This window comes from Canis lupus, chromosome 6 (genome assembly GCF_011100685.1).
Source record: "Canis lupus familiaris isolate Mischka breed German Shepherd chromosome 6, alternate assembly UU_Cfam_GSD_1.0, whole genome shotgun sequence".
Lineage (NCBI taxonomy): Eukaryota > Metazoa > Chordata > Mammalia > Carnivora > Canidae > Canis > Canis lupus.
In genome coordinates, this window is record NC_049227.1 from 32,930,692 (window position 1) to 32,944,355 (window position 13,664).

Below are 13,664 nucleotides of genomic sequence, written 5' to 3' on the forward strand. Positions count from 1 at the left end.
CCAACATCACGTACTCTGCAGCTCTCCTCATGTGCTATCCTCATTTTGGTTCCGATGTGGCCCCGAGACCACAGTCAGCCCATGAAAGGCAGGCCCACTGTGGCCACCAGCCCACCCCAGGCACGCCGCTGTGTAATTGCTTCGCTCACATCTTTTGTGACTGTCCTCCCTCTGACTTGCCAGCATCTTACTTTTGTAAACTTTGTCGCCTGAGAAAACTTCCTGTTTTCTTTCTGCTCATCTGGCTGTTTCTCAGCTAAAGAGTATTTTGTCATGAAATATGGTAATGATTTGCAGAAATCTGTGCCTGTCCATAAATACTGATTTAAGCTGCCGTTGGGTGACTTTTGTGTGGTTGCCAGGTGCAGTTTTAGAATTCCACCCCAGAAGTGCATCAGTGTGTGGTGGGTTAGCAGGACAGGGAAAGGTTTTACCACACGAATACAAACAGATGGCCTTAGTATTTGAATGCCTCTGTGCACAGGTATGTGTGTATTTGTTTATTTTTTAAGCAATGAAGAGAAGAAGGTGTGAAGGGCTCAGTAAAACCCAGGCTCCTGGCATCTCCATGGCAGCGTTGATATGTTTAGGTATTGACGTTGCAAACACCCCAGCTTCATCAAAAGGACAGATGCCATCCATGGCCTGAAGCCTTCAGGATACTCGTCATCTAGTGTCTCAGTGTTCTTGTCAATAGTCACAGCAGGTGACTATTGGCTTGAGGAATCAAAATGCCATGGCTAGATGAGTGTCTCAACAGGCCCAAAGTGACCACCTCATGTCACAGATGAGGAACCCGCAATCCAAAGGAAGGGACTCTCCTGAGGTCCTGTCACCATCCAAATCTAGAGTAGAAACCAGATCCCCTCCTAACTGCTCCTATCACACAGCTCCTGCCGTCACATACAAATTACTTTTAACTCCCCATTCCGTATTTCCAAAGCTCTCGATGTTGCTGGCTGTCCAGAAGGCTGTTTCCTCTCGGTTCGTCAGCTCTGGTTTACCATCACCATTAACAATGCTTCGTTTCCTTCCCCTTCCGCTTGGATGATCTGATCTCCTTTTAATACTCTCTAAGCATAACACCAAACCTCCAATCCTACAGCCTTGGGAGAAAGGCTTTAGAGTCTTTGTGTTGGTGAGATGAGCCTTGTAGTCTTGCCCTACCTCTCACCATCACAAAAACAGAAAAATTAAAATGAAGCATGCAGCCGCAAACATTCCAAATAGTTTTGTTCCCTTTGGGAGGCCTTCGGCAGCTGTCTCTGAAAGGATGCAACATTTTACCTCCTCTCCCTGCCATTTTTATTTTTCTTTGCTTCACTGTTTTATGTGCTCTTGGTAAAGAAAGAAAGAAAGGCAGTAGCGTTGAGAAAGTGTCAGGACTTTGAGTAATCTCCATTTTAGTTTTCCAACCTACTTTAGCTTATCCCCACCCCATCCCTACCTAGTTTTGAGCCATCCATCCCCATGCACAAGAGTGATCACTCCAGCCTTGGGAAATAACTCTAAAAATTGAGAACAAGTCCTCAGGTCCACTGGTAGTGACCTAGGTAATGAATAAGTCACAGCCATGCCATCTAGGGATGATTCAACACTTGCCTTTTGGGGGTGAGAACTGGGCTGGGTCATGCAAGACTTCTGAGGTGATAACATTCGATGTTTTAATCTGCATGGTGATTTCCAGGATGGACACACATGCAAAAATTTACCTCGCCACTTATTGCAGATGTGTTGCAGGTTAGTAAAAATAAGCACATCAATGAAGGGGAAAAGGCTTTATGTTTATTGACATAGAGATACATTCACATGTGATTTGAAATAAGCTTTAGGGGTTGAAACAAGGACACACTGCGGCCCATGGGCTAATCTGTGTTTGTAAATAACCTTTTATGGAACAGAGCTGAATTCATTCATTTATGTATTATCTAGGGCTGCTTTTGTGCTGTGTATTCACTGCGTAGGTCTACCATAGCAAAGTGCCACAAACAGAGAGGCTTAAACAATGGGACTTTTCCATCTCATGGTTCTGGAAGGCTGGAAGTGTGAGATTAAGGTGTTAGCAGGGCTGTGCTTGCTCTGAAGGCACGAGGGTAGCATCTATTCCGGTCCTTCTCCCTGCTTCTGGTGGTTGCGTGGCTTGCAGGGGTCTTAACTCCAGTCTTCACATGGTGGTGGTCTCCCTGTTTGTGCGTTTGTGGTCTGATTTCCTTCTTTGTTTATGAGAACACCCCAGCATTTGGGGTGGGGGCCTACCCTTCCCCCATGTGATCTCATGTTAGCTAATCACATCTGCAATGACCTTTTCCCAAATAAGATCATATTCTGAGGTGCTGGGGGTTAGGTCTTCGACATACGGATTTGAGGGGTGGAGGGACCACAGCAACAGAGTTGAATAGTCGTGATACAGACTGTATGGCCCATAAACCTTAAACTATTTATCTAGTCTTTACAGAAAAAGTTTGTCAACTCCTATTCTAAAAGGGGTGTGCACATTTGCGCACATGCACGTGCACACACACACACATAAGAAATTTGGAAGGCTATTCACCAATGGGTTAACAGAGGTTGCCTCTGAAGTATGGAATTATCAGGCAATTTAAATGTCAATTGCATTTTTTATATTTTCTATATTATTTGAGTTTCTAAAAATTATCATGTAATATTTTTTGTAATATAAATAGTAAATATGTGTCCCTTGGAAGTAAGACATCATTCCTATTTACTTATTCTGCTTTCCTGCACCCTACACCAAATCTCCTGAACCTTAATGGTTTATTTTGGTCTGATGCAAACCTTTCTAAATAGGCCGCTGTTCCCCACTGTTCGGAGTGCTAAGGCCAAACACTTAGCAAACCAGCAAACTCAACTGTTTACTCACTTGGGCATAAGGATTCTTCATGTCTTTATTTAGCTGCCTCTTGTAACTTGGAGAGAAAAGGTTCTGGCTTTTATCTCCTCATTAAAAATAGATCCTTTTATGATGAGGGGATGGAGTGGCCATGAGTCACCTTGTACAGTGTGAAAGGAAGTGTGTGATGCTGGATCAGGCCTTGGGAGCTGGGCCCCAAAATGGTACCTGGCCATGCCCATGACCCCCTGTTTTTCTTGTCATTGCAGGAAACTGGACGCTTTCATCTACGATGCAGCAGTCTTGAATTACAAGGCTGGGAGGGATGAAGGCTGCAAGCTGGTGACCATTGGGAGTGGGTACATCTTTGCCACCACTGGTTATGGGATTGCCCTCCAGAAGGGCTCCCCGTGGAAGAGGCAGATTGACCTGGCCCTGCTCCAGTTTGTGGGTGATGGTAAGACCTTGGGTGACCCCCTCTCAGGGGACTGGACACCCTTGCACTCTTTCTTGTTGCTGATTGGCTTTCCAATGGATTTTCGTATGATGAGTTTGCTCACTATTTATTGGGTGCCTCTCACACGATACCATGGCTTTTTAGGTTGCTTATAATGGAAACCAATTTTAGACAACAACATTTTCTAAAGAAATTTATTTTAAGGATGCAGAACTGTCTATCTCAGTGAATTTAGGAAAGAGTTGAGCAAATAGGTTTAGGAAAAAAAATAAAACAGGAACCAGAGCAATCCTGGAATATTAATAGCAGGAATTCATAAGTCTTGTACTGAGGCAGTGATTCTCAATGGGGGCAATTTTGCCCCCCAGGGGGCACTTGGCTATGTCTGGAGACATCTTTGTTTGTCATGATTGGGAGGCTGTTTGCTACTGGCATCAAGTGAGGAGAGGCCGGGGATGCTGGCAAACATCATACAATGCCCAGGACGGCCCCCTCATCTCAGCACACAAAATTGTCTGACCTCAAAGGTTAGTAGCTCTGGGGTAGAGGAACCATGATGTTACATGACTTGGCTCTGGCCCTAATCTCTGCTCTCTAGATTCTAAATATCAAATTTAAGAGGAAGGATTCCTGGTGCATTTTTGAATCGAAGACTTTTTCCTGGACCCATCAGGAGTGCTTAAGGGGTGGGGTTATGTTGTACTAACACAGAGGCTCCTGATATTATCCAGTGGAGGAGTGAAGGAGAAGCAATCTCTAGAAAAGGAACATGAGCAGAAATCCCTTGGGTTTCCACTAAAACCTACCTGCTTCTCATGCCAAAAGACAGTTTTTACCCCCATGGGTCTTACAGTCTAACGGGACCATGGCATTTAGGGAGCAGTATAGATACTTGGGTGGACCATGTCTCCAGCAGCATTGCCTTCAGTCTGCCCTCGTACTTCCCAGTTGCTGATCTCATTGCATGGAGTTCCATAACGTGGTTTTTAGGATACTGTCCTGGCTCAAAAGGCATGTTGGTTTCCTTTGGAATTCCCAACAGTGAGAAAGGTAAAGCAGAAATGGCAGGTTGATCCCGAGAACTTGAGTAAGTGTGAATGGGATACAAAAGCTCAAGCCCAGGGCAGAAGCTGCATGCAAAGGCAGCTGGAGGCCATGTTCAGAGATGGTTGCAGAGTCTGTCGTAGCTCTCCAGAGCTGGGAGAGGAGAATCCGGCAACCACTGTGGGTCAAACACAACACTGAAGTGCACTGACATTAGTGCACAGTGTGGTGTGAATTTGAACCAGGTACCTATCTCCTTGCAACTTCTCCTCTCTCTGCTCCCAGAATTAAGCCCTGGATTCTCCAAGTGCCATCAAAACATCTAAATGTGTTTTATATTTAACTCCCAAATAAGAACATCTGATCCTCCAAATTCCCTATGGGGCATTTGTACCTTCTTCTGATCATGAGCCATGTTCTCTATTGTGTAACAGTGATTTGTGGCTGTGTCGGTCAGCTCTGGCTGTGAAATCTGAGAGGCATACGCCACTATGCATTTATTTTGCTCAGGGGAGTGCAGGTTGAGTGGAGGAGCTCTGTCTCAGGCTGTGATGGCGTGATGGCTCTGTCCCCTGCTGTGCAGCCATGGATTAAAATGTGCGGTGTCTGCCCTGCATGTGTTTATTCTGGGTCTCAGGCCAAGAGAGTAAGAGTCGCCTGGGAGAAGGTCTTTTCTTGCTTATGTCACTGGCATAGAGGAGGATACCTAATCGTATATGTGCATTTCAAGGCTCTGCTTTGCCTTGTTCACATCTACGAACACACTTCCATGTAAAGCAAGTCAAATGGCCGACGCCAGAGTAAAGGGATCAGAGGTATACTCTGCCTTTTACAGGAGGAATTTGGAATTAAATGACAAGGGATGTGGACGCAGAGAAGGGTGGGGGTAACAATTGCGACCGTTTCCTCCACCTACCACACTGGTCGCCCAAGTCCCCCTAACAGAGTGAATATTCAACAAATGAGTCTTGTTTCCATCAGTAAATACCACAAAATCCTGAGCTTATCCTGACCCGATAACTGGTCAATGAAGGAATGAATGAACAAACACATGCACAGGTGAATGGTCAGTGTTGAAATATATTTCATTTGACAGGAAACTCTTAAATATGATGGATAGCTGTCAAATAAGTGAGTTCTAACTCTATTCCTACTGTTAACTCCTTGCTGTTACTCTGGCAGCATCTGCTATGGAACAGCAACATATTTAGGGAGTGGGATATGCCAGTTACCATATTGGATACATTACCTATGTTCTTCAATATTCATAATGACTTTATGAAATTTTTTGTTGCTTCTACACATTTTACAGAGGGGAAAACAGAAGTTCAGAGAGCTAGCTAGTAAGTGGTAGGGCTTCTACTTCAGGGGCCTTGCTCTGGAAGCAGGTCAATTATGTAAAACTGCTTCATTTAATTCCCTAGGATGTCTATTGAAGTTGGATAATTAGGTGCTTGAGATTTATAGATCCTTTAGAAAGGAGTAATTTAGTGTATATCTGAACTAAATCTATTGTCCTACTGACAAATACTTCTATGAAGTGGGTAATCTTTCTTAGCCTCTGTTTACTCATCTGTGAATAAATACATGCAGAAATATTTCCCTAATAGGGTTGGTGTCAGGATGAAATGAGAGGATATATGTAAAGAACTTAGCTAAGCACAGCACCTGGAAATAGAAATGGTTCAATAAATGCTAGCTATTACTATCATTTCCATCATCATTATCATGACCATGACTATCATCATCATCACTATCACCACCATCACCATCATCACCACCACCACCACCATCATAATCACTACCATCATCACCATCACCACCACTATCACCATCACTATCACCATCATCATCACCACCATCATCACCACCACCATCACCATTACCACCACCACCACCCCGACCCCCACCCCCATCACCGTCACCTCTATCATCATCACCATCATCATTACCACTACCATCAGAACCAACACCACCACCATCATCATCATCATCATCATCATGGTCATCACCACCATCACCAACACTACCATCATTTTATCACCAGCATGATCATCATTCACCATTTTCCACCTCGTTCTCCTCCTCATTGTCCATCCACAACTTCAGTATTCAATATAGCTTATTTAGTGTTGTATTGGGTATTGGTGCTAAGAGTATCATGAAAACAACACTTATGATGCCAAACACAAAATGTCCTCTTTGTGGCAAATAAAAAATACAAAGTAAAGGCATCCAGATAGGCCAGAAGTGTGTTCCTTGTACTAGCAGAGCATCTAAATTCATTGCTTCCCTGGTCAGACTGTAGGGATTGGGAAACGTGTCTTCTCAGCTTCATCTTTAGAGACCATCTGGAAGCAAAGACATTGGAGAGAAAATGACATTGCTCCAGGGGGTGTCTTAAGATAATCTTCCCGGAAAGCCATGTCCAATTCTGAATGTCTCTCTAGGAGTAAATACATGAATTAACACAGCTGCATAAATATTTCACTTATCTTATGCAGCTTCAGCAGGATTAATTATGCTCTAAAATTAGACCTGTAAAGAGCACAGTGCTAAGCAGTACCTAATTATTATTCATCCTCTAGAATGGAGTGTTTATCTCTTGTTATAGAGTAGCTTCAGTGGACGATTACGAGTCTAATGAGTGTCAAAAGTATAAAAAATTTTCCTAATGAGCTGTGTAAATATAACCTTTGAGTGGAGTGTTTGGTTATTGGGAGAACCTCTTACATGAAGCCTGCCAGGCATTTCCCTAGGAAAAGGACTGTTGATTTCTCTAACACAGGATCCCAGTAAGACCTTACCTTCCTTGTCTAATTGTTGTATCCTTTCTGAGATAGTAGAGTGCACCATGGAGATCTTCAATTCTTAGTACTTTAGTAACAACACATGGGTACTTTTCAGCATTGATCACCAGTATCCAACATTTACTGAGAAACATACATTCCTAGACACTGATGTTCCAAGAAGAGGATATCATGGTCCTTTTCATCTCTCCTTCAAGGAACTTACAGTCATGTTGATTGGCAATATATAAACTTAGAATATCTCATCTCAAAATATGAACATATTTGATAATAATTCGTATATGTGAATTCATATATACGTATGTGTGTATATATTCTTATCTTGGATAAGTGAAAGAGGAATCAAGGAGAAATATGAGATACAGGGTTTTTTAATGGAAAGATGAAAAGGTAGAGTAAGTCATAAAGAAAAGTAAGATTTCAATGAAGAATAGAATGGGCCAGAGTTCATAGAGTGTCATTCATTACTTTATCCAGTGACCAGCAAATATCTATTGAGTATCTGGTATCTCCCTGGCACCTAACAGGTGACACTTGAGTGAGAACATAAAGAATGAGTCAGTCTGGGACCTAAAAAATGGCATTTCCAGCTTCAAAGATCAGGTTGAATGGGAGATCTGTTAGGTCCCATCAATCTTATGGATTCTGTAATTTTTTTTAAATGTGATCCTGGGATTTGAAGAGACAGAAGGAAGACATAGAGGTTAAAGTTCTTTTGGCATATAGAGGCCAACAAAAAGAAATTGAGGAGAACAAGGGTGTATAATAATATTATTCAGCAGCAAATGATGCTGAGGAAAAGGAAGGAGATAATTGTTTTTGAGCCCATACTCAGTGGCCCAGTGCAGTGCCAAGTGAGTCACAAATATTCTTACCAACGCTTCATACAGTATTCTCAGGTACATATTATTTCCATGTCACAGAGCAGGAAAATGAGGCTCCATTGGGTTAAATGAGCTACAGCACAACTTTTAAACTGTAATGTCAACAGGAATCACCTGGGGATCTTGTTAAAATGCAGATTCTGTTTCAGTCGGTCTGAGGATGGGGAGCCTGAGATTTGGCATTTCTAACAAGCTTCAGGTGATGCTGATGCTGCTGGTCTCTGGACAACACCCTGTATGGATTTTTGTAGTTCACGTAACTCCAGTTCTGATCGTCTTTCCATTAAACCATGCTCCAGGGAAAAAAATCTTGGTTGCTAGTGGCCAGATCACCTTAGCTATAAATAATACGCTCCAGCATCAAGAAGCATTTAATCTTCCTCTTTGTACTTTGCTCAGTTTTCATGGTTGCTGGTTTATTTTTAAACCCAGAAATACATTACTTGTCCCCGGTAGCTCATCTGAATTCAGTGGACAAATAAAACCAAATATATGTATTTATCATATATCTTTATACCTTATTTATATGCTAATATTATATGAATAGGGTGACTAACTCAATCCATTTTGCTGGGACTTGCTCAGTTTAAAACTAGTTAGTGACCCCAGTTATATCCTATTTGGGTATATATGAGTATCATACGGTAATATTTGAAAAATACTATATATGTCATTTCAGTTGGATAGGTACTCTGGGACACTTTGCAATTTTTCAAGCAACCATAAAGACTCCTCCAGATTGATAACAAATTGGAAGGGACCTAACCCTCTGCTCTTGTATTAATAAGACACCTTGCTACCATAGACTCTAGAGCTTTGGAAAGCACCACTCCAGGATAACAATGCTCATGCTCACAGATCTTGGAGTGGGGAGTGCTGGAGGGGAGAAGCCCACTCCCTGCTTCCAAGTGAGTCAGTGTTAACAGTTCCTGATTGCTTGTTTGTTGACCTCTCTTTCACTGAAGCATGCAGGATGGCTCTTGATGGTGAGGGACCCCATGCTGCTGGCCAGAGTAGAGAGCGTGTGATTGCAGAAGCTCTTTGTGTCTCTAATTAGGATTCTCATAAATTGCTCTGAGCCACTGGATGGGTTGCTAATATCCTCCTCACTGCCCAACTCCAGCTTCTCAGCTTAATATCTTTGGGCTAATGTCCGAGTCTCGGGGAGAGCTGGACATGCCCGCAGCTTGGGTGGTGATAACTGCCCATGCCTCCACTCCGAGGCTGGGCTCCTCCCTAAGTGGCCTTTGCAGCCTGTCTTCCGGGGCTGGTTTAGGAATGTTTGGCAGTGTTGGCTGAGGAGATCACTGGGGAGCTCGTAAATGTTTTCCTCATTCCACTTTCCACAGTGTCTGCAGTTCTACTACTTGGAAGTTTTCTCAGATAAGCATGGAATCTTCTATGCAACTCCTTTAAAAATGAAATTCCTGGGCACGTAGGTGGCTAAGTCAGTTAAGAGTCTGACTCTTGGTTTCAGCTCAGATCATGATCTCAGGGTTGTGAGATCGAGCCCCGCTTTGGGCTCTGTGCTGGGTGTGGAGTCTGCTTAAGATTCTCTCTCTTTAAAAAAAAAAAATCCTTCTTCTATCTCCTCCTAAACCCATTTCCCAATTCGGTATCTGACCTATCCTTCTGTCGATGTCTTCCTTTAAGATTTCCTTAAAGATCACAGCTTTACACTAAAGTTTATAAACTGTGAACCCTTTTAGCTCTATGCTTACAGTGTTCTTGTGCCATTTAGCAAAGCCCGACCGGTAACAGGGAAAGATGGAAGGTTCTACAACTTCCAAGCTGGATGATCTTGGGCAAATTAATTTCTCTGAGTTCCAGTTTTCTTATCTCTATGTTGGAGTTGTTCGGGGATTAAATGTGAAAGCAAACAGAAAGAGCCTGGTGTTTAGCACGTATTAGATGCCCACTCACCGCTGTCCTCCCCTTGTCCCTGACCCACCAAACCCACCGAGGGGCACTACGTTCTTAGTCCCTGGAGGGCGGACACTATCATACCCATTCTTGTTCCCCTTTTGTCTCCCTTAGGACTCACTACTGACTTTGGTACACAGTAGGTGCTCACATGGAACTCATGGATGAATGGGCAAACAAATGGATTCAAAAATGCCACGGGTGCATGTTTGCAGGGCTTATTCCAACAATTAAATATCTTCTCTGATGAAGGGAACGTCATTTCCTTTAGGAAGGACACGAGATGTCCCTCTAGGGAGAGGGACGCAGGGAAGTAGTCACTAATTCACTGTCTAATCTGAAAATCTACCCAAGCCTCTGAGCCCTGGATTCACTGTAAGACAGAAGCACAGTCTTCCACTGTTTATTCTCCGTGCTCTTGTAGTCAAACATCGGATTTGCGTTTTCTTTGTAACGTGATTTTCTAGGATGGGTATAACTGGCAAGATTATGTATTTCCTGGCTTTTAGAATTGCAATACATTGTAAATGGTTACCAAGTTTACCGTCTCTGAGTCAAGCAGGTAGACAGGAAAACCGGTGTTTTCCTCTGGATTTGGCAAAGTATGGCCCTGGCGCAGACTCCAACCACTGCCTGTTTTTGAAGAGAAAGTTTTATTGGGACACAGCCACATCCATTCGCTCAGGAACCACCTGTGGCTGCCTTCAGCCTGCACTGGCACAGTTGAGTGGCCGCGACAGCCACTGCGCCGCCTGCCAAGGTCCAAATATTTGCAGTCTGGCCCCTCATAGAAAATGTGACGGCTTCTGTTCGTAGGCTGTCTGGAGAGAGACAAGAAGGGCAGAGAAGGCTGGAAAACCTACGCTGTCCGGTTCTCCTAAGGGATGGGGAAGGAGCAAGCCTGATGGGGAGGGAGGAGGAGGAGGAGACAGAGGAGCGGAGGAGAGCAGACCAGAGGGAGGTGTATAGGGGCCACCGGGCAGGCAGGACTCAGCCTGGGCGTCCACAGATCTAGAGCAATTAGCCTCGGTGCAGCAGAAACTGGAAAAGTCTGCAAGCCAGTGGCCACCCCTATCTCAGCTGGCTCGGTGCTGGAGTGAGGCATAGACCCCCGGCTGACTCACTTCTGCCTCCGAGGCCTCTTAATCTGTCTCCCGCTGCTTCCCTGCCAGCAGTTCTTCGTGACATAGGTCCCCGTGTCCTTGGATGACTCAGCAGCACCCTATTGCAACCAGCATCCTCAGCCCATTTAAAGAGATAAACGCCAAAATAAGGACTGGAGGGAGGCGGGGTGGGGCTGGGGGGAGAGGAGGTGCCGATGATCTGAGAGGCCCCATGTGAGTGGCAGAGACGGTTTCCAGTTCTCCAAAGGGAAGTTGTTCAGCAGCCCCACTGATCACTGTTACCGACATTCATAATAAGAGGGGACACTTGCAGAGGGAGGGATAACTGGGGGTCACAGAATCATCTCTGTCTCTGTGTTAATTCATTCAGTCTTCACAATGGTTAGGTGGCGTGAGCTATGATCATTAAGCCCTGTGTGCAGATGAGGAAATTGAGTCACAGGCAGGTTAAGTAAGGTGTGGCTCCTAAGGGGTAGACCTGAGAGATTGGGACTGGTCAAATGGGCCACAGGGCCTTTGCTTTAACCACGATGCAGTATTGTTTCTCCTTTGCTATAACCCTCATAGCAGTCTCTCTCTGTCTCTACCTGGAAAGGGTCAAAGCTGCAATTTACATGCAGATTGGTCCGAATCCAGATTCACTGTTTGTTCCTCCTTTTGCTGAAGGAATAGCATCAGTCTCCTGCAGATGATTCTGGGCAGAATTAACTTGGCAACAGAGGCTGAGGGTGGGAGAGCAAGTGACCCTATGCTTTTTCCCATTTTTCCATGGAGGAGGAGACTTGTCCATGCCCTAGGCCCTGGCACCATGGGAACAGGCTCAGCCTAATTTTTGAGATCATACAGCCCTGGCAGTTTGGGGAAAACTCTGGACCCAGAAGCCAAAGATGAGAAGGAAGGAAACAAGGACAGAATGTAATTAAGAGGAGTCAGATGTTTGGCCCTGATACAGGCTCGCAGAGCGGCCTCTCCAGGTTCACAAAGACCATCCCTGGTTGCCGGAATTGCTTGTTCCCCACAGAGCTCCTCCGAGCTGCATAATCCTCAGCATTTCAGAAAATTATTGTTCCCTGCTAAACGTGTTTTAATCAAATTGAGACTTCAAAGGCAGAACTCACAGTTTGGTCTGAGCTAGGCTACTCTATAAATCACAAACTTTCTAATCAAGTTAGTGAGACCGGGTGCCATTGACAAAGCCCCCCTGATTTATTAACCCAGTTGTTCATTCATTCATTCACTCTGCCTCTAGACGTTCATTCAACAAAGAATAACTGAGCAGCTTCTAAGCTCCAGGTGGTGGGATATAAAAATGATTAGAGGCTCCCGCTCTATTTGCCCCAAATAGTTTCCTTATAAAGTGCTTGTGGCACATCTGTGTCCATCAGACTCACTTGGAGAGCCTGTTGAAAATATAGATTCCTAACTTTGACCCCATGGTGGCATTTTTTTTTACATACCCTCTGGAATATCCTAATACCCAGTAAGATTTAAGAGCCACTCCTTAGAATAACAGTATTTAGCACTTAGAAGCATTATTCTCTAATTACCAAGTACTGGACACAAGTGCCAGTGGCCAACAGATCACTCATTTAGGGTCCATGAAATTGCATCTTTATCCTGAGTTTTATCCACTCTCCTCTCCCAAGGTTCTTAACTAGCTTTCCATATCGAGAGGCCTTGGAGATTGTGAAAACCCAAGAGAGAAATCGTGTGGAACGTGTAAGCATCAGCTGGCACAGCTCCCACAATAAGGAACAGAGGTGATGCTCTTTGCAGATGACTCTGACATCCACACACCAACCTCACTTCTACACAGAATAGCAGCTTTGATGCCACAACCCCCCAAAGAGGGTGATGACCAGTGACCACTTTGATGCCCCCAGCAACCAAGTCACTTTGACCCTCCTACGACCTAAAAACTATGTCCATGGCACACTATTCATTCAGAAATGAAATGCTTTGAGAGGAAGAAATGTGTTGGTCCTAAGCATAGATTAGCAATAAAGGGTTTAACTGCTTCTTCATTGGCCTGTGACCAGATGGTATCATAAAAATTAGACTTGTTTATCTCCCTCCTAATTTTAACTAGAGACATATTTGGAATAATAATGGAACAGCACTTACTTAAGAAACAGATAAAAATCCATAAATATCCTGGAGGGCCATTGACTTTCCCTGTGTGCTCGAGAGCGCTGAGGGTTTTCATATGCGTTAAGTTCTCAGTGAATTTCCCCGATAGGTCTCCTGAGATTCAGAGCTGCAGTGTTTATTATCAATCCGACGCCAGGATTAGAGCAAGATCAGTGGTGCCAGATTTGTGCCTGACAAGCAGTGAATCGCTCCAACCAGGGAAAGTCAAATGTCAAGAGAACCATCAACGTTGAAATAAGACATAATGAATGGCACGCTGGTAAGTCAAAAGCTGATGTCAGAGGATCTGATGTGGGAATTACGGGATGGATAAACACTGGCCTCAAATCCCTTTCAGTCTATGATTTTGTAAACACCTATTTGGAAAGGCAATATAATATCCATATAAAATCACCCTGCCTACTACCTTAACATAATTGT

General features: G+C 44.1%; 1 protein-coding gene across 3 annotated transcripts in view; it reads left to right on the forward strand.

Annotated features, from left to right (window-relative positions):
• The window catches only part of GRIN2A (glutamate ionotropic receptor NMDA type subunit 2A), a 545,905-nt gene that overhangs the window by 504,016 nt on the left and 28,225 nt on the right, over positions 1–13,664 (forward strand). For all 3 annotated transcript variants that reach the window (XR_005360918.1, XM_038540398.1, XM_038540400.1), the window contains one exon: positions 3,121–3,308. Coding sequence is in view for 2 of the 3 variants with exons in the window: in XM_038540398.1 (XP_038396326.1) it covers positions 3,121–3,308 (188 nt within the window). In the remaining variant the exon portion in view is untranslated. The remainder of the gene's footprint in view (positions 1–3,120; positions 3,309–13,664) is intronic.